Source organism: Sander vitreus, chromosome 19 (assembly GCF_031162955.1).
Source record: "Sander vitreus isolate 19-12246 chromosome 19, sanVit1, whole genome shotgun sequence".
NCBI lineage: Eukaryota > Metazoa > Chordata > Actinopteri > Perciformes > Percidae > Sander > Sander vitreus.
In genome coordinates, this window is record NC_135873.1 from 5281793 (window position 1) to 5302827 (window position 21035).

Here is a 21035-nt window from a genome sequence, read left to right on the forward strand (position 1 = left end):
ATTAGTAAATGTGCTCAAATAATCAAAAGTACCAGTACTACCATAATGCAGAATACTGCTGTCATGAAGTTTTAGTTTTAAAAAGTACATCAAATATGTAAGATACAATAATTGAATACATGTACTTCAGCGTATTTTGTCGATACAACTTCTTACTTAACCTACTGCTCCAAGTGAGTTCAGTTAGCGCTTCATACTGTTTTTATTTTAAACATTAATGCACTACCACTCTGATCATACTCTTCCCCTCATTGTCCCCGAGGAGACAGTGAACGGTCATCAAAAGCAGAGAACACATGAAATAAATCAAGATTCTCTGCCCGCTTCGCGCTCAGGAAAGAGTATCATTCACTCTTCATCGTGGTTAGCGAGACCAAACATTTTAGAAACACATTTCTCAAGTCAAAAACTATAGAAATGATCCCTGAAAGTATAGTCTTAACTTCCCCAACGCGCTTGGCCTACGACTAGTATGACGAACCTGGGCTTTACTGTCATGGTGCTTACATCCAAACACTGTCCACCAGATGTTTTTACTAAGACAATCATCACAAAGAACATTTTAAAAGCTAAACAATGGATGACACCGAATAAAAAACACAATATGCACATATTTCTGCACTTGTTAGAACGATACTGAACATTAAAACGCATACTATGCATTTTTAATCGCACCATAATGACAATATCTGCCACCGAAAATATATTTTAACATCGTTCTATCGTCAATACAAAGCACAGCCTATACAAAGAAACTGTTCACAGGATAAACGCCCGTATAAAATGTTTTAATAATCTATGAAATATATTTATTACGAATACCCACAATGCTGTCTGGTAGCATAACCCTCCTCCGAGTCTCTCATTGGGTGCTGTGATGCTGCATGGCAGCGTGTTAGCTTCAAATGCTAACAACAACAGAGCATAACCATTGTTTTTAGAGCCGACATTTTCAACAATTCTAAAGACGTGTACATTGGCTGAATGCTGGTGTCACATTATGGAACATTAGTTAACATATAAATAATGTCACAAAGTAAAAGACAATGATAATTTCACTTTAACGTTAAGAAGAGCTAGAACCCAGTGTGCACCTTCTTTTGGCTTCCGACTACAAACAAGACTACACGATAGTTCCTGTGCATGACCAAATAGCAGCAAACTTGACAGAAACACTTGAAAAATAGTTTCAAAACGTTTTAATGACTACACTTCAAGTCTAAGAAAACACAGAGAACATATTTTACAACTTTATCTCACTACAACAAATTATTTAAAGCTATAAAGCTTTTCTTTTGTAACAGAGCTCTTACTCTAACAATGTTCTTACTCATTTGAAGTGTTGTTATAACAAAACGATTAGGTGTTTTGGAATGACTTGCTGAAAGCAGTGACATAAAAAGCCAATACAATATGGATTATTCCAGTAGTTTAAGTAGAGAAACAGAATATGTTGAATTAAAAGTCAGTAACAAGTAACGTTTAGTAAAGTAAGTTTTTAGATTTAAAGCATTAGGCAATTAGTTGTAGTATTGTTGGCTGGACCACAGGGTCCTCTAACCACTAATGAAGTAGCTTAGTGTAGCTAAAAAAACTAAAGCTAACTAAGCTAAAACTTTTTTAAACTTTATTTAGCAAAATATTTTTACATAGCACATTACACAGCCGTTATAAATTAAATAAAATATAAGGGATGAAAATATAACAATGGCTAGATTCTACCAGCACTAATAACCAAAAAAGATGGCACAAGATTGGTTTATAGCAGCATTTCACACTCATTACCTCAATGTTGACTTTTTTTCTCCCTTGTGTTTAGACATCCAGCATCACACAACAGTGTTCCCCTGCAAGTATGTTCATGTGGATTTCGAAAAGTTTAACTGTTAAATATTTGAAGAAACTTTAAAGTGTTAACTGAGAATCCAGTCAACATAGGGAAACACTGTGCACAAGTTGTATAGTTTTCTGTATGCTTAGATATAACTTTTCGCAGCGCACATAATATTTACAGTCTATGGCAGCGCATGTAACATTACTTGAGGATTTATGAAAGTTAAGGCTAACGTTAGCTTACTTAGCGTGCGTTTCTAGCACTAGCTAGCTAACGTTAGCATTGTCAGTCCACCACGACCTTGACACATTTTTGGAGCCAGACTGAAGGTTAATCTTAGTATCCTTAACCCGTTTTGACCACCACACGTGTTTTAAGAGTGTGAATATAAAAGTATATATAAGACAACCTTCAGACTAGTAACGGGATAACTTTGAGCTAGCTAACGCTAAAGAAAGTTTTAAAACAGCCAACGGCATTTAACTGAACAGCCGACTGAAATAACTGTCATTTATCGCAGCTTAAAAGAAAATTCAAAACGCTTAACATTTTACATACGTTTTTAAACTATATATTTGTTTTACCATACAATAAAATTATAACCTTACTCACCATCCATGGACTAATTACGGTAAAATATCCCAATAGCCGCGTTTGCATCAAACACATTCGGTAAAGAAATCGCTCCCCTTTGCACATGCTTAATTGGAACAGGAAGGGAACGTTTACAAAGTTCGATTAAATAAAGTTTAAGTTGTATTTTATTTTATTCTGTGCTAAGTTTGAACTGGTTTATTATTTGGTGTTATTTCTAAAAAGAGTTGAAGATGTAGTTTGAAGTGGAATAAATCAGGATAGGAAAGTAATGTAACAACCACCAAGGCAAATTTCTCATAAGTGTTACGTACTTGGCAATAAACTCTTTTCTGATGAAAATGTACCAATTCATCAACAGTATGCAAGTGGTGAGAAATCTCTTTTTCTTCATGATATTTGATGCAATGACTTAGGAATATGAATCTTCAGGACACCGTTCGCAGAGAGCTGTAGATATGTCCTTTCTGAAAAAAAGAAGAAAAAAAAAAAGACAATAGATAAATCCAATAAGAATAAATATAAACACTTTTTTCATCTTCTTTTACTTGTTTAACCTTGTTACTGAGCGATCATATATTCAAAATAAAATTGCAAATTTTCTTTTCTCATGGAACACAGAGTCTCTTTAGAAAAATTGATGTATTTCAGTGTTAAACACATAATGTGTGTAGCCCATGTATGTCTATTTCTTAGAAGAATTCATACAGAAGAAAATATTTATTTCCAATAAACCCATCGTCCTTGCTATATTAGGGAATGAGCAGTAATTAACCTCTAGGATTCAATATCTGATTAATATAGTATTCACCAATTAAACTTATTTGGAGTTATACTGGTATTACAGTGGCCTCTTCTGGCGTGTTAGTGTTAATGTAAACTACTGACTACTATTTTAAAACGTTTTTATAATACATTTTTAAATATTACACAAAATAGTAAATATGCGATGTATGGCTGGCTGAATGTAGCCCTATTGTTTTTTAATTCTCAAAATTCACATTTAAAGTATCATTCATTCAAAATTCATCGTCTTGTCCCCGCCCCCTCCACTTGTTTACTCTGACGTCATTCACACGCGCCGCTCACATGGAAGCGACGCCTTTCTTAGTCATATTATCCATTATCTCTCTTTCTGACTTTTAGATCACTAATATGTTGCTTTAATGTGTCATTTAGTGGATTTCAGAAAAAAAGCTATTATTTTGAAAACCTTTAGTGTTACGATATCAACACAGATATTACTTTTTGGCTTTTAAATGCCACAAATAACTAGATAAATGTTGACTGAAATGGCACATATAGGCTCAGATGTGTGTGAAATGCAGCTGAATGGAGTTTCAGAGGTGATGGATCTGCTTCAAATAGACGTGGAGACTGATGTGGTGGAAGACAGGGCAGGGAGAGAAGCTGCACCGTTTTCAGTGAGTAGATTTTGTACTTGGCCATCATTTTAAATACACTACTACTACTACTACTACTAACGTTACTACTTTAAAACCTCTTCATGCTTGCATGTTTTTCCAGGGTAGCAGCTTCACTAATCATTATTTTATTGATTATTTCCTTTGTTATTTCATAATTATCACTTCTGTAAAATGTAAAAACAAAAAGCATCAACATATGAACATCATGATTTATTAGGTAACAGAGTCATTTAAACCATGGAAGTTAAGCTAATTGAAACATTGTTTCTCTCAGGACCACAGTATAAAAACTGGCAAAAACATCAGGCAAAACATGAAAACAGCAAGGCAAAATATAAAAACATGTAGGTGCATCAACAATCTGAATGCAATAGGGGATCTGAGTGTCTGAGATCCTATTTGATTTCTGAATCAGTCTAATGTGCAGTCCTAAAACACCCACAGTAGTCACATGACAATGGTATGTTACATATCAAAGCAGGTTAATCTTATTTTTTTTTTATTCAGGGTTGAAATCCTCATATTTCTTCTTTAGGTATTATTCTTGTTTTTAGATTACTTTGGTTGATAAAATGCATGATTTACCTGGTTTCCATCTAAAATATATCATGTAGTATCCCAGTTATGTTTGTAGTTGGTCTTAAAATACTGTAGTTGTCTTGACCTATTCTGCACTGTTAATGGTGATCTATCTGTTAAATGAACAGAGAAATGTGTTGAGGAAGCAGCGACACTGGGAGAGGCAGCTGGCAGCGAAGAAAAGCAAGAGGAAAGAAGAGAAGCAGCGGAGGAAGCTTAACCGTGAGCAGGAGTCAGGTACAGATCAAGCGAAGAGAATCAAACACTCATTTTGCTTTTGCATGGAGATTAAAGGTGAAAGTCATTTACATTTGAACTCCAGAGCTTCTATAACCAGAACACCTTCCCAAGTGTAGGACCAACAGACTCAAGAACTCCTTTGTCCCTCATGCCATCATACTCTATAACTCCTCACTCGGGGGAGGAGGAAATAGGGTAGAGGACAGAACAGAACAGGAAGGAAGGGAAGGAGTGGTAGCCACTCACTCATTCACTGTGCAATTAATTAATAATCTACTCACATACATACTTGGACACTCTAACCCCTCTTAACTGCTAATTTATGCTAAATGTCTTTTATTCACTGTATAATAACACAATGCCATACACAGTCCTATATATTTATCTTTATTTATCTGTAGTTCATTGTTTTTTACAGTTTGTTTACTTCCTATATTTAGCTAAAAGTTTATTGTTATTGTTATACTGTATTTTTTATACCTCTTTATTTTCTATACAAGTGTTTTGTAAGTTGCGGAAATCTGCTGCTGGAAATCTAATTTCCTTGCGGGAGTCATCCCAAAAGGATCAATAAAGAGAAGTCTAAGTCTAAGTCTGTCTTTCCTGTGATTTTTGTCATACAGGTTCCCGCGCAGATAATCCTCAGTTTACCAAACGAGTCATGAAAGCGATCACAAAAGAGCGTTTAGCTGAGGCTCAGTCCACAGGACTCAAACTCTGCGTAGACCTGAGTATGACAGACAGCATGTCTGACAAGGTAGGTGCCACAAAACAGCATCATTAACTCTTAAACAGCCTGTTTTTGAGAATTTAGAGGGTACAAACCAGCTGGTTTAATTTCAAATAATGGTTTTCCAAAGAGATACTGTCTGCATAAGTTCACCTACCTTAACTATGTGTGTGTTGTCTGGTTCAGGAGATCAGTCGACTGGCCGGCCAGTTAAGAAGACTGTACGGTTCAAACAAGAAGGCGATTCGACCCTTTCACCTTCTCCTGACAGACCTGAGAGAGGACAGCCGTCTCTACAGAGAGTGCCTACGAATGAATGCAGGCTTCCTCAACTACATGGTGAATATTGTTGTTCAACTTCAACTTTCAATTGTATTATCCCGAAGGAAATTTGATCTGTAGCAGGCATCAAATCACAGCACAACATTTTCACATCCTGATATTCACTGGTAAGTATTTCTGGAAGGGAAAATAAAGCTGGACATATCTAAGTAGTTGTTTTGCCAAATTAAAAGCTATGCAATTAATCTGGAGACAATTGTTTGAAGTCTTATTTTAACTTTAAACTAAATACATAAAATTGTACATAATCTGGGCTAGGAATAGTTTGAATATTTAGCAAGAGACTCAGATTATTTTCATTTTTTATTCCCTTTGTACATTTATTTCAGATGGACATAACAGAAGAAAGCTGTCTGGACCTTTTTTCTCCAGAAACTGTCGTCTATCTCACACCAGATGCTGAAGAAGGTTTGAATGATGTCTCAATAGAAGTACAAATTTAGTTGAACTATTTCTTGCGGCCAGCAGAGGGTGCATTCTGACCACATTCATGTGGACCATACCACTACAACTTTTACTGCTGCTACTATTTATACTTCTACTAGCACTTTACTCAAACCCGTTTTGAAACGTACACATAGTAAAACACAGAGATAATTTGAGGGTTAATTAAAAAACCTCATTGAAAGCTAAATAATACATGGAAAATGAGAAGAAAGTTGTACATTGAGCCAAAAAAACTGTTTTCAGAGCAAAGCTACATAATGCTATATATATTCGCATGTCCATATTACTGTCTTTTCCCATTAGATTTTCTTTAATACTATTTTTTATTAATATTATTTAATTTTTTTTATTTTTTTTTATTTCAGCTTTAGAAACAGTGGATGCTGACAAGGTGTACGTCCTCGGTGGCCTTGTGGATGAAAGCATCCAGAAGGTATTATACATTCAGACGGGTTATAACTGCACAACACAGACATCCCATAGCAACAACTCGATCAGCTAATTTAATATGACTGATTCAATGTTGATTTTCTTTTTTTAAGTCAGTATATAAGTAACTTTCTTTTCTGTTCAGGTCAAATTAAATCCAGCAGCGTTTGTTATTAATGCAGTGACATCACTGTCGTCTCTCCCCTGCAGAAGTTGAGCTTCTCGAGGGCCAGAGAACTGAGCGTCCACAAGGCGAGGCTGCCCATAGACGAGTACATGGTGAAAAAAAACAATGCCAAGAATTTCCACTCAAAGATCCTGGCTGTTAATCAGGGTGAGACATTGTATTTAATTTGCAAGACAACTGATGCTATTCTGTATTTGTTATTAATGGAGTCTCTCTCTCTGTCTCTCTCTCTCTCTCTCTGTCCACAGTGTTTGACATCTTATTGACTTTCTGCAAAACCGGCAGCTGGACAGAAGCCCTGCTGGCATGGTTCCCCCAGGGGAAGGGTTATATTGTTGCGCCAGAGTTTTCCCTACCACTTTCCGTCCCTCCATCACAAACTTAGCATAGGGATTCATTTTCAGTCATGATTTATACAGAACCCTTTTTGCGTCCATGTTACTTACTTGAGGGGAGTTGATACAACGTGATGTGCCTGGTTAAGGAGAAATAGCACACTGTTGTTTAACATTTCTGGGTATTGTTTACTTTTACCAACAACTGTAATATTGTTTATGGCTGGAAATGTTTAAAAGTTCTCATCTGACTTTTTAATAAAACAGTGGCACTTTGGTATTTTTACACTTTCTCAGGAATCATTTTTGTTGAGTTCAGTAACAATTGCATTGCATTGTGAAACACTAATAATCTAATCTGTTTTTGTACATAAAATCTTAATGCAAGTGCAATTTTGGCACAAACAGTTTTGCGACTAAAAACTGAGAAAATGCCCCCGTAGATGATGCAGGTGTGCATCATCATCTATCCAACTTAAAAATATTGACCTGAAGGCAAAGGATAAAAGAATTGCAGAGCTGTTCCCTGTATTTTTTCTATTCTTTTTTTAAGCTGTTGCCAACCGTAGTTTCTGAAAGCTGCTTGTTAATGAATATGAGTATAGCGGATAGCTTTTGTTTGGGTCATTGTACTTGAACTGTTGTATATTGTTAGATATCTACTGTATGTTTCACTGTAAAGCAGCGTTGTTGCACTTTCAAAGATTTTTCAGATTTATTTGCTAGATCACTTCTGCCTGATGTCCATTTTTGGTTGTAGAGTTTTGGTTAGCCTAACTGTTACAGCCTGAAAGAAGGAAGAGAGGGTTGCAGCTGGAGTTTTCCAAAGAACATTGGATTTATCTCATGACCAGCCTCAGAAAAAAATCTGTTGTCCTTTTTGACTGTGAAGGTATCCTCTCAATGTCAGTTATCTCATAGCCTTGGGGGCTATAACTGATTGTGAAATTGTGAAATGTTGCTCCTTGGTAATTAGATCACCCCTGTTTATAAAAAAAAATAATTTACTTGCATCATCCAGACTGCTTTACTGACAATCACACTGAACTACTACTGCAGAAAAGTTAGTTTTTTTGGATTTAGAAATTATGGATTTTGCATATTTTTATGGCATAATTTAAACAAGTCTCCCGAAGAGAAATGGGTATATCTCTCTCCCCCGCCTCTGCCTGCTGCACTGTGTGTGTGTGCTTGTGGAGTTTAACTCCGAAAAGACAGTTAACCACAGGTTCCCGTTAATCTTATGATGGACATGTGTTGTGATATTTAAACAAACGATCAGTCAGCGGTGAAACGAAATGAATGTTGGGATACGGGTGATGCCAAGTTCATACCATAGACTGTATATAGAATGGACCAACAGATCCCGTTGCTCTGGACGGAGACCAGTGAAGGCTATTAGAAGCACTTTTCCAGTGAGCGCCGAGCGTTACTGCGCAGCCTCCAACTGAGAGAGAGACAACGTAAATGTGACGTGAGCAACCTGTCTGAAAGTTGGAAGTCTTCTGGTAGCTGTGCCGAGAGAAATCTCAATCATTCCCAATCTTGCAGAGAAGGAGAGCGTAGGTATATGTAAGGAGATAACATGGACACAGGCTAATTATTGCTAACTAAAATGCTAGTTAACATTAGTAATTAAACTTAAACAGCTAATGTAAGTCGAAACTGCCTGCGAGCTTCTCCTGTACTATATGGTAATTCCTCTACTATGCAACAGTAAGTCCCGTGGTTATGACACAATCGTTAGCCTATAGGCTAACGATTGTGCGTGTGGATCCCCAAAAAGTCAAAGGTACAAGACTGTGTACATATCGTCATCTCAGAACGAAGGAACTACTCATCCCATAAACCACCGCACACTGAATAAAGGAAGCTACGTTAGTTTAGCTAACAGCTAATTCAGATAACCGCTAGCTGAGACAGCATGTAATAACTTTAAAAGACCCTCAAAATAAAACCTGAAAATTACTATTAACATATATAACAGCTGTTACGTCAGCTGTAGACGGCTTTACCCAGTGTGAAGTTTGAGTTAACGTTATTTTAGACTGAATCAAGCTGTCAGCTAGCGGTTAGCCAAATTAGCTCTTAGCTAAACTAACGTTAGCTTCCCGGCAGAGACTAACGTCAGAAGCGTGGAACAGATCGTGATTCGTGCAGTGTCGTAAATCCTTGTGACGGATCGTGCAAGCAGAACAGCTCGGGTACTGACACCCTCCTCACCAGCATGAGTTCCACCAATCAGAGGCATCGCTGTGGGATTGTTCAGGATTGTGGGTAATGAAGTACTTATCCAAGACATCGCGAATAAAAAGACATTTATCTCAAAACAAGGGTAGTGCCCCCATGATTTGTGGCGTCTATATGAGCATATACAATGGCTGAGTCATGTCGGCATGCTGGTTTTAAGTCTATCATCGACGGTTACTGATTTTATGGCTTATACTCCAATTTGTCAATGGAGAAATTGCATTGTATTTTTACTTCCGGAACCCGCTGTGGGCGGGACTGTTGAGCGGGTACCAGGGGCCTGAAGGTATCGACACCTGATCCTACTTTAAAGTCTTTTGTCCGTAAGGGACTGTTCATTATTTATTTTAAAGGGCCACCGGAGGAGTTTTGGGACCTTTAAGGTATAAAGATTTAAGATTTGACCCTCTCCTCGCCAGTAAGAATTTTTCTGAAAAGAGGAATTACCCTTCCATTATGTGCTAGTTTGAGCTTAGCAAAGACGTACAGATGACATTTGATATACTTCTGCATTCTCATCTTACACGGTGTATCCAACGGTGCGTCACATTCACCAGCCAGCTCCAACCAGGTGAACGAGGCTTCGCCGTTTAAACAAAGTGGAATAAACGTATAAAAGTCCAAATCTACACAAAACCCGCAATCAATTAGTAAGCTGACATCACATGTATATACATGGCATTTAGGAAACCTTTATTGCAAGGTTGGCACGGCAAGATGTCCAGACTAGTGCAACAGTAACTTTCGTTTTTTGCGTCCTGCTGCTCCCATCGTCAGCCAGGTATTATTTTTTTTATTAAATTATTAAATTAATTTTTTAATTTTTTATTAAATCTGATGTTTTACCTACCACCATTTAGTTGTTTTGTGTTATTTAAGATATTTATAAAATATCTGGTCATGCCAGATGTAATTATTCCACAAATTCTTTAAACAATGCAATTACCCGTTTCAGCCACCATGGGGCAGTGCTCCCCCTGCCCCCCCCCCCCCAGCAAACTCATGGGTCAGACCCATCTGGTAGCGAAGGAGGGCAGAGACTAAGAGCTACATGACAAAATATGCACCAAACAAACCACTTTGAAATGTTTCTGTTTTCATAAAAACAAAAGTTGGGTGACCCCCCCAGACTAAAACATGTTGGGTGACCCTCCCCTCAACAAAGAATAAAAGGACATGACCCTCCCCTATTTTCCTCCAGTGGTCCATTCCATAAATACCGAACGATCCCTAACCTGTATTACCAAACTCCATCTAGTGATAAGAGCAAGTACCTGTTTGAAAAGGTGCAACAAAATGTACTGGAACTAACGTCTCTGTCAAAGTAGCCTACACACTGATTAACTGACAGTTATCTGGAAGTCTCCCACAATGCAGAACCCATAAGCTCCAACAGGTTAGAGAATGACACATCATGGGAAGTGCACACAACTCTGGCATGGCAGGCAAATGTGACACACACACACACACACACACACACACACACACACACACACACACACACACACACACACACAACAGGATAAGAAAAAACGCGGGTTAATGTAAGGTGTAAATGTAGTCTTGTTATTGTACATTTTGTTTTATATATCTTATGTTTAAGTTTGTGCATCTTCTGTTGGCTGAAAAACGGTGTTGAAGTTTATTAAAACGCTAAGTGTTCATCAGTGTCTTTATACAAATACGTGGCGACAGGATTCACATTCAGAGCAAAGCAAGTTTGAATGGAAGACACAACACATTTTGCTTTTTAAACATATATTTGTTTTTCTTTTAAGCCTCGCATTAGCTATATGGATAGGGGTTTAACAAAGCAAATGATATGTTGGAGAAGCTCCACACAGTATTACATAGTATGACATATTTCATGCTACATTCATCTGCTTTCAAAAGGTCATACAACCAAACTTTCTACACAGAATAACGATTAACATATTAATGTCACACTTGAATATATGAGCACAATTAAATAACTTATGCAAGTCATACAACTACTTCCTTAACATAATCACACACATCTGTTTTTGTGTGCTCTAAGACAAATGTCAATATAAGTCCAGAATCATTGTTACTTAGAAATGTTTTAGAAAATATTAACAATAACAACAGAAAAGTTATTCAAGTTACACAACTTGGGTTAAATGTTGTGATTTATTAAAGTAAAACAGCATGGATCATAGTTGCAGAAAGAAGTTATTAGTATCATCAGCTTCAATTGCAACATATTTTTCATTTTTTTTCTCATGGTATTATCCTCGATTTTTGGGAAGTGCGTCTCCTCCCTGCTGATGTAATTGTTTCTCAAGAACAAAGTGGATAAGCTTTTTCACCCAGGAGGACCGGGGGTTCAGGCACACTTTCTCCCCATTCACCAGTCCAGCTCTGGTCAAAAGAAAAGTACCACCATTAAGGCCAGGATTGAAAAGCAACCAAACTTCATAATTTCTTCCTATATATTCTATATACACAATCATCTAAATCCTGTCTCAAAGGCAAGGCAATTTCATTTGTATAGCACTGTTCAATAACAAGTAAATAACAATATACAATATATATCAAATAACAATATTCAATATTGTCTCATGATTTACATGAGACAATTTGTTTTAAAGAATTGTCTTTCACTTTTTATGTACATTTAACTGTTTAATTTTATATCATGTAAATATAAAAACATAATGATCTAAATATTGTTTCAGATGGAAAAGCTAAATCCCTTTTATTAAACCTTTAGACCATTAGAAAACTACAAAACTTCCCAGAAACAATACCGAGGACATGTGTTCCCTCGAGCCCTGGATTTACAGTACATTGATTTTTATATCACTGTAAATGTAATCTCTTTTGGGACAAAATAAGCAATTTGAAGACATCACTTTGGGCTCTGGGTAATTGTAATAACCTTTAACAATGTTGTGTTGTTTTTTAAATGATGAAATGATTATTTAAACTGCAGATTAATTGACAATGACAAAAGTTGTTACTTTCTTTCTTCTAATATAAATTTGTTATGATTTGCGTGATTACTTTGATTATACAGTCGTTAATATGAGAGCACTTACATGACTTCTATATCCGGGCAGTGGGGCCCTTCAGGGACGAGCTTGATGCTCCTCAGATTGTCTGGAGGGATGATCCTCGACTCCACCTGAAGGCACCGGCAGTGTGTGTTGTAGTCCCTACTGATTGGCGGCATTCCTGTCGTCAGATTTTAAGCAGACAAACATATCACATTGGCTTCTCATTCATGGCAGACTTTTTCTAAATCACTTGTGAAAATAAACTTGGAACTCTGCTTTGGTTGTAGTTTTACTTGAAAGATCGGAGCATGCTGATGTTTTTTTTAACTTGGTCTTGAATGTAATGAAACTTTATTTTATTATTTTACAGTATTTTTTTGCTATGCTAACAGCTCCCAGAAATGTTACCATCTCTGGTGTTTTGACATTATCAGCTCGACAATGATAAATGTTGGGGATTACATCATAGGATTACTTAGGTTCCTTTAGTAAATGCAAAACCACTGCATCCTCCCCTTCCTTGTTTGATTGTACTGGGAACTTGACATGGTCTCAGTGTGATGGTGTAACACCTGATGTGTATGTGTTCGTTAATCCATGAATCAAATACTGACAACTTTCTAACTGCATGCTTTCATCAGAACCAGCAGCCTTGGTATTGGCAATGGGCACTTCCCTCTTTTCTCCCCTAGTCAGCTTCATGTTCACTACAACGTACATTCTGAAGTCATGATGCGAAAAGGTCACTGAAGACTGAAAAGTTTGGCTGAGTTACGGTAATATAGAGCCGTTGGTTCAACATTCCATCATAGGTAATACATTAGTCAACACCATGGCTGCATTTTGTTTTTGCCTACGTTACCTTCAGTGGTGGAATGTAGCTGCAGTAGGTAAGTACAATTTTGATGTACTTTTGCTTTTTTTCCATTGTCTTTTTTTATAAATCTATTTTACTGCATTACATTTCAGAAGGAAATATTGTACTTTTTACTCCACTTACTCCATAAAGTTACTTAGCAGATTAAGATGTTACATACAAAACAGATTATCATATAACTAAATATATATATATTTATATAATATATAAAAATGTTAAATGTTATTAACTATACATACAGTTCTTCTTACAGATTAACGCATTATTAATACTATTTAATATTATCATATATAACAATAAACCATCAAACAAGATCATTCTGCTAAATAAGTACTTTTCTTTCATTTTGGCGATAATACTTACATATGTACTTGCACTCAAGTAAAATTTTCAATGCAGAACTTTTACTTGTAATGGAGTAATTTTACACTGTGGTTTACACTGAGGATTTTTTTCTCAACTAAAGGATCTGAGTACTTCTTCCATTTCTGGTTACTTTATTTTGGTGTGGTAATGCAAAACAGGCTTTTTTAACATCCGCACACACTGTAAAATACAATCAGGGGTGTCGGACTGGAGGTGGAAAGGGGACACACAGTCCCCTTTCCACACAACCCAGAGGCCCTCATGTGAGGAGGGCCCAAAAAGATGCTAGAATGAATAGCTGTGGATGTGGGGAGGGGCCCATTGAGAATGCCTTTCTACAGGGCCCAGAATACTTTGCTACGCCCCTGAATACATTGCAACGATAAAACCATAAACAATAAGAGCAGACATGATGTTAATGTGATGGAACAGAAGCAAGTTTCAAGTCCCTGCAAGTTGATTGTCATACCACACAGAAAAGAATAGAAACTGATTTTAAGTGCTTGTTTTTTTTTTATAGTAACCTGCAAAAACACAGATATAATGATTTATATTTCATGCAATACATGGTGAAATGATTGCTATGCTTCTCAAGAGAACATTCACAATACAGGAAAGTACAAGGGATTTATTCTTGCTTTAAAATAAATCACACATTGCAGTTCCCCTTTGCTAACTGGTTTATCTAGAATAATTTACTTGCTTTAGGGCTTTGACAGTGTGTTTCAGATCCTATGAAAATGCTTCTTCCAGATTGATGATTATCTATTCTGGAATGAGTACAACTCAGCAGGAAACCCTTCAGTATCCAGAGTTATTTACGAGTAACTTAATCAGCCTTCACCAACCCACTTGATTCCAAATGCCTAGCGTTTAATATTTTACTGTTACAGAAGAATGTTTAGTCACAAATTGCTCTTACCGTAAACAAGGACGGACAGGGTCCCAAACATGAGCAGGATGCAGAGCTTCATCTTGTTTGTGCTTAACTTGAAGAGGTCTTCAACTCAGACAGATATCATTCAGCTGTTGCGACTGTTTATATACATTCTGATTTCAAATATTTACACATACAGCAATCATGTGCTCTTCACAAACTTAGCTGTGGGAAATGGAGAAAAAACCCAGTTTGTATGTATGTGTGTGTGTGTGTGTGCGTTTGTGTGCGCATGTTGGTTTCACTTTGGTGCATTCACATGTGCAGCAGAAGGTAGTCATGGGACGATGAGTTCAGGGACAGACAAGAGGCCCCGCTGAGGTTAAGACACGGCGTGTTTGAGGTTGGCGATCAGAGAAATTAGTCATACAGACAGAGCCTGTCTGTCTTGACGATCAGCCAACAGCTTCATATCTCTTCTGCATAAGTATTCAACTCGGTAACTTGGTTCTGCCTGATTCTAAAAGAGGAAAATGATAATGATCGACAGATATATTTCTGTAAACAAACACAGTTTGACCTGTGACTACTGCACATATGATATACATGTGAGGTTTTGTTGTTGTCTTTTGTCCTGGGGGCTTTGTCAGACCCTATATATATGTACAGCACAATAGAGTTACTATGTGAGTTCATCAGCGTTTGTTCTTTTTGGTGTTAGTATGCAGTGTTTCCCCTAGGTTAGCCCGCACAATGCTCACTCCACATAAAACACTACTTTACATCACTTCCATCAATCTTCATGGAGAACAATGAGGGCAAAACAGCATCATCCAACGGTTTTAACTGAATAATTTCTGGTCCAGGTCAGCTAAAAACACAAAGAAAGAACACTTGAGCAGCATTAACCGCCATTTACACTGTTTCAATCGATTTGTTTTGAGGTTAAACTGACACCAAAATAAAGACTTGTTAAAAGTCTCTTTCTCTCTTAGTTTTGCTAATTAGTCAAGAGGTTGAAATTCTACATAATTATCTGTTCATCAAGTATCAGTGACATATAATTTAATTAATGACCAAGATAGCAGCCAAAATCATCTTTTTAAATGACAGAGCGCTTTCAGACATTACTTGAGAAATATTACTCCCTTATGATTAAAGACATGTGTCTTTGTCAGACGTTGGGGTCATAAATGTGGGATAAAAGTGGGTCATGATGTGAAGCCTCAAGGCCACATGACTGTAAGAAATTAAATGGCGTATTACAGTATGACTTGGCAAAATTGTATTCTTTTGAAAAACAACCTTGAGGGGACTTTTTAAAGGAGGGGGGTTTTACAACCACAAGCACAGAATGACAATAATACAATAATACAATACAATATTGCATACACTATATACATTAGGGAATTAAGTAAAAGTGTAAATACTGTAATACCTATGACAATGTGAAGTCATTTTCCAGTTTTTTCTGCTCTTAACTGTTAACTGATCCAGGACAGTACTTGAATCCTAAGAAGCTGTCATGAGCTAACATTGAATATAAAACATGAAAGCAGTACTAATAGTTCTCTTCTAATTTACCAGTTTGTTTTTGTCTACTGATAACATGTGACTTTGTTACTTTTGTTGATTAGAGACCAGAGTGAAGCAAGAGGATAGAGGGCTGCGGGGCTGTACAGAAATCGGTTTAGCAGCAGATACATTTTATTAATGTTATTGCAATAACTCAAAAAAAGTCTGTCTACCTACGTATGTCACCTGTCCAACACGAAAAAATTAAATAATTGACCTATACTACGGCTCCATCCCCAAGGCATACTCATCCAGTGCCAGGGCCCCCCTGGGTGGCTCAGATCACAACACAGTCCTTCTAAGACCTGTGTGGTGTGAATAAAATCATTGTGGACACATACAATACAATCACAGTTAAAAAACAAATATATTAACCATGGATCAAATCTTAAGGCAGTATTTTAGGGTGGAAATACAATAGTCTTATCAGCATACTTAAATCACACTTCATACATGCATCTGTTTACCCGGAAGAATATTCTGGCTTCACAAACTGTCTACTAAATGTGCCCATCCTCAGTTATGGCTGCTGGAGTAACAGCAACCATACCCTTACTTTGGGAAGGTGTACAAATTAGATACCTCTGTTTAATTGCAACAATGATAAACACATTTGCATTATGATGATGATGCTGTGGTTGTTTTGGGGCTGGTGATGTTTCTCTTAGCAGCATGGACTGCCCTCTGCCTGTAAAGAAAGCATATCATGTTCAACCTTTGACATTTTATTAATCTGAAACAGTGGTTTCCAGCTTTTTTTGAATTGTGACCCCTTAAATGTAAGTAATGTCTACTTGTTTCTTCTCTCTCTACTTTTCTCATCTAATTACATACATATTAGTTTACACTGTGTTGGAACAATGGCTAATGAAAGCACATCATAGAAAAAAAAGCTTTGGACTTACATTTGTATTGTCTGCAGGACTTTTTGGATGAAGGGTGAACTGGGGTCAAGACACCGTGAGAGCTTATCTTTCAGTATGGCACTGTAGGAGAAAGAGAAAGCTTTAATGTAAAACAACTCTCTACACAACACTTACAAATTCAGTCATTAAGTCATTGGAAAAATCAACATTAAACACTGAAAAATAAAAAAACTACTTTTTACTCAGGTTACTGCAGACACTTACATGACTTCTTTTTTGTTGCAGTATGGACGAGGCGGATTCTCTTTGACATCAGCAATGAGAGAGGGATTAATGTATTTGCTTGTTTTTACACACCTGCACCGCAAAACAGCTGGAAAAATTTAGACAGTTTAACAGTCTCAGTTTAAATAATCTATGCAACAGCTACAGTTTCACCTCATGTTTTCTGATTTGTTAGGCCCAGCAAAAGACAGAGGGAGATGTTTGCAGTCAAGGTTTAGCTCATTTAAAGCCATATAAATGCAGAAATACAGCAAAAACGCTTTCCACAATCCTATAAATTAACACACCCATTGAAGCATAAGTGATACAGCAGGCCAGGATAATGATGCACTGGATTGAAGTATTCATCCTCGTCTTAAATGATGCAGAATCCTTGTATCTCACAAACTGAAGCAAAGCCTTGCGTTTTTGCAGTCTTCTACTAAGATTTAAAGAATCCTCCCAGGCTGAATGTGCAATACTGTGAGACCCATGTTTTCTGCACCTCCTTTTTATACTCTCTCAGTTAAAGTGAACAGTTTTCCTAAGAAATGTGTTTGCATGCCCCTCCCACCCACCACTATTTCCCCACTCTGACACTCTTACTCTTTTGTAATCCATCCTTTTAAAGAATTCCAGTGAAAAGAGGAGCAGGTTGAGTCATGTTTTCCCTTAAAGTTGGCATCTGCTTTATCAGTGCTGCAATTTGACATGAATTGAACTCCCACGCTGAAATGCCATATTTTATGAGTCACTTTAGCACAAAAATTATTGCTACTGCAGAGCTGTTGTCAGATCCTTCTCTGGTCATCTGTATATTTGTTCAGGATTTATCTACCATACATGGTTATTCTAATACATAACTGTTATCTCATGTCTAGACAATAAAGCACTGACTTCCCCACTGCTTACTGGTAGTGTAAAATATTTATATTGGCATTCAGTTTACAGCACTCATCTGCTGATAGAAGATGGACGTAAATGACCTGCATGAATATTCACGCTTTCAAAAAATGAAAATAAGGGAAGCTTTTTCAGACCCCACCTTTGGATAGATATCTTTCTTTCTCCCTTGGAACTCAAAATGGCAACAGGGGTTATTTTAGGTCAAAGTTGAACTCGTCTCTTAGAAGGGACCAGGCATTTTCCTACGGTATCTTTATTGTAATTGCCTTTTTATATTCATTGGTTTGTCTACAGTCGTGAAAAAATTAGGACACCCATGCTAAAGTTGACTAAAAAGAGGAATAAAAAAATCATCTTTAGGAAATTGACTTAATGCCTTAATTAAAAAAAATTAGGAAAAATCCAATCTTTAAGGACATCAATTTTCTTTGTGAATAAATAATGTATCGTAAATAAATACATAATAACTTACTTACCTTAAAATACAGGTAAGTAAGTACACCCCTATGTTAAATTCCCATAGAGGCAGGCAGATTTTTATTTTTAAAGGCCAGTTATTTTATGGATCCAGGATACTATGCATCCTGATAAAGTTCCCTTGGCCTTTTGTGAAGGGCCTAAAAAATAGCTCACATCATCACATCCCCTTAATCACCATTAATTTTAAGAAACAGAAACTGACCAGTGCTTTATTTCGAAACTGACCAGTGTTTTTATTTATTTATTAAAGTGCAATATTGAAAAAGGTTTTAAAAGGGTGATTGTACTTAGTTTTTTTGTCATGCTCGAAAATCATTCTCCAAACAAGGACATACATGTAAGGCAATGTTTGTTTTTAGGAATTATTTCATTAATATACTTTCTTTTGTAGGGGTCATGTCATTTCAGTTAACACATTAGTATCAAAATGCTTAATCTCATCATAACAACACTGGTGCTTATATGGTACCAAACGTTTCTGAAGCCTCTTCATTAAAGGGGGCATTCACAACTCTGCTGGCGAGGAGGTTGATACTGCTGAAATGGAAATCCCCAGTCCGACCTACCTTTACAAACTGGGTTAGGGAGGTGCTTTATTTTCTTAAATTTGAAAAAATAAGACTTTGATTGGCAAGGCTGTCTCATTTGAGAAGTCCTGTCTTATGTCAATAGCACAAGATGTTTGATCTCTGTGCACTAAGTACTGCAATGAGTTGTGCCTGTGAGTGGGTTTTCTTTATCATTATTACGGATTTATTTTTAATTGGTGCGTATGTATACATGTGTGTATATGTGTATGCATGTATATATATTTATGATCTGCCAACTTAGATTTTTTGTTTTTTTTAATTTTATTTTTTTATCCTATTTCTCTATTAGTTTATTTTATTTATTTTTAGTATTATTTATTTTATCTATTCTTTTCTATTTTATTTACCTGTTTATTTATTTATCCTTGTGCTCTCTTCCTCTATTAACCCAATATTTTTTTTTTTCTTTACTTTTCAACTATATGTCCCCATCTGTTGGGGCTAGGTATAAATAATTCACGTGCTTTGTTTGCTACTGTCGATAGGTTAACAAACCCTCCTGTACCAGTAGCAGCTGAACTTTTATCCACCAAGGCCTGCAATGATTTTGCCACCTTCTTCAAAGACAAAATTCAGAAAATTAGACAAACAGTCAGTGCTTCCATATCAAGTACAGGGTATGTGTCGTCACAGTGTCCAGGCAAAACAAATTCCAATATGACCCAATTTCATATGATTAACCGTAAAAACCTGGAGGACATTATACAACATCTGAAAACCTCCTCCTGCTGCCTTGATATTCTACCAACGGGCCTTTTCAAAAAATGTTTCGAATTGTTTGGCTACAGATCTTTAGATTGTAAACACGTCTTTTCTCTTAGGTATCTTCCCACAGGCCCTGAAACTGCAGTCATTAAGCCACTCTTAAAAAAGAACAATCTAGACATGTCACTAATGAGTAAGGCTTCATCAGCATATGGAACTGGCTTAGTTGTAATAACTTTACCTAAGGTCTTGGTCATGTGTGCGTGGGTGGGGTGTGGGGGTGTTGAATGTGAATGACCTGCTTAGCATCAGCTCTATTTGCTGATGAATACTGTGAGATCCAGTTGAAAGCTCCAACAAAAGCTGATAAGTGGACCTGTGAATTGAGGCTAGTTTGCCACACATACTCCAAATTGTTTGTTTAGCAGAGATGCACTTACAAAAAATTAAACATTGTATTAAACATGTACTGGTTAAATACTGGTTAACCACACAAAGCAAAACTAACACAAAAACATGACAAACCACAATTTTCCTTGGATTTGTGCAAATAACTGGATCTGTTTATCATCTTCTGTAGAAATTGTGCCATTAATTTGACTATATGAGTTTGTAAAGGTCTATTGTTTGGCAGGCTTAAACTGCTGTTTTATAGTTGTCAGTGCATCAGTAGTGTTTTTAGTCTAAGTAGGACATCTAGTGGTTTGGTGCTGTAAAGATGCAGGATGTCAGTTTTACTCCAGAACTTCTTGTTGTCCCTTTTGGTTTTTATTTTTTTAATGGTGAAACTTCCGCACACTGTCTAATATTAAGATAAATTTAATGCCAATGTTTCAGTACTAGATCTTCATCCGGCAAAACATTTTTATGGTGTGAAATCACAACATACTAAATTGAGGAACTATCAGAAACCATTGATGTCAGGACTCAGGAGATAACAATGCCCATATCGCTCTCCCCTCATTTCCTGTAATCTATCTACTATCTGTTATCGAATACACAAACACATTAAATGCCTAAACAAAACAAATGTTGTCACCCTCATTATTGGATGTATAACTGTCCTCATGATACCTATCTATATACTGTATAGACATCATTATTCTTATCCCCAT

At 36.6% G+C, this 21035-nt stretch overlaps 2 protein-coding genes and 1 non-coding gene across 3 annotated transcripts; 1 reads left to right on the forward strand and 2 right to left on the reverse strand.

Annotated features, from left to right (window-relative positions):
- Nucleotides 1-224: 224 nt before the first annotated feature.
- LOC144534644 (small nucleolar RNA U3) lies at nt 225-440 on the reverse strand. The gene has a single exon (XR_013503582.1). It is a non-coding gene; the product is annotated as a small nucleolar RNA U3 (small nucleolar RNA).
- Nucleotides 441-3515: 3075 nt separating this feature from the next.
- Nucleotides 3516-7430, forward strand: trmt10b (tRNA methyltransferase 10B). The gene is made up of 8 exons (XM_078275846.1): nt 3516-3852; nt 4563-4671; nt 5298-5431; nt 5591-5743; nt 6076-6154; nt 6559-6626; nt 6833-6956; nt 7058-7430. Exons 1-8 carry the CDS (start codon nt 3709-3711, stop codon nt 7192-7194), a joined length of 948 nt encoding a protein of 315 aa, XP_078131972.1. The 5' UTR covers nt 3516-3708; the 3' UTR covers nt 7195-7430.
- A 3705-nt stretch (nt 7431-11135) lies between these two features.
- On the reverse strand, nt 11136-14789 carry cxcl19 (chemokine (C-X-C motif) ligand 19). Its single transcript, XM_078276166.1, has 3 exons — nt 14580-14789; nt 12457-12592; nt 11136-11776 (listed from the first exon to the last, which is right to left on the reverse strand). Exons 1-3 carry the CDS (start codon nt 14629-14631, stop codon nt 11644-11646), a joined length of 321 nt encoding a protein of 106 aa, XP_078132292.1. The 5' UTR covers nt 14632-14789; the 3' UTR covers nt 11136-11643.
- Between the last annotated feature and the right edge of the window lie 6246 nt (nt 14790-21035).

Coding starts and splice junctions, on each gene's coding strand:
- trmt10b (XM_078275846.1), top strand. CDS start 3,709: ATGTTGACTGAAATGGCACATATAGGCTCAGATGTGTGTGAAATGCAG. Junction 3,853..4,562: donor GAGAAGCTGCACCGTTTTCA/GTGAGTAGATTT, acceptor TTAAATGAACAG/AGAAATGTGTTGAGGAAGCA. Junction 6,957..7,057: donor GATCCTGGCTGTTAATCAGG/GTGAGACATTGT, acceptor CTCTGTCCACAG/TGTTTGACATCTTATTGACT.
- cxcl19 (XM_078276166.1), bottom strand. CDS start 14,631: ATGAAGCTCTGCATCCTGCTCATGTTTGGGACCCTGTCCGTCCTTGTT. Junction 12,593..14,579: donor CCTGTCCGTCCTTGTTTACG/GTAAGAGCAATT, acceptor ATCTGACGACAG/GAATGCCGCCAATCAGTAGG. Junction 11,777..12,456: donor TGCCCGGATATAGAAGTCAT/GTAAGTGCTCTC, acceptor TCTTTTGACCAG/AGCTGGACTGGTGAATGGGG.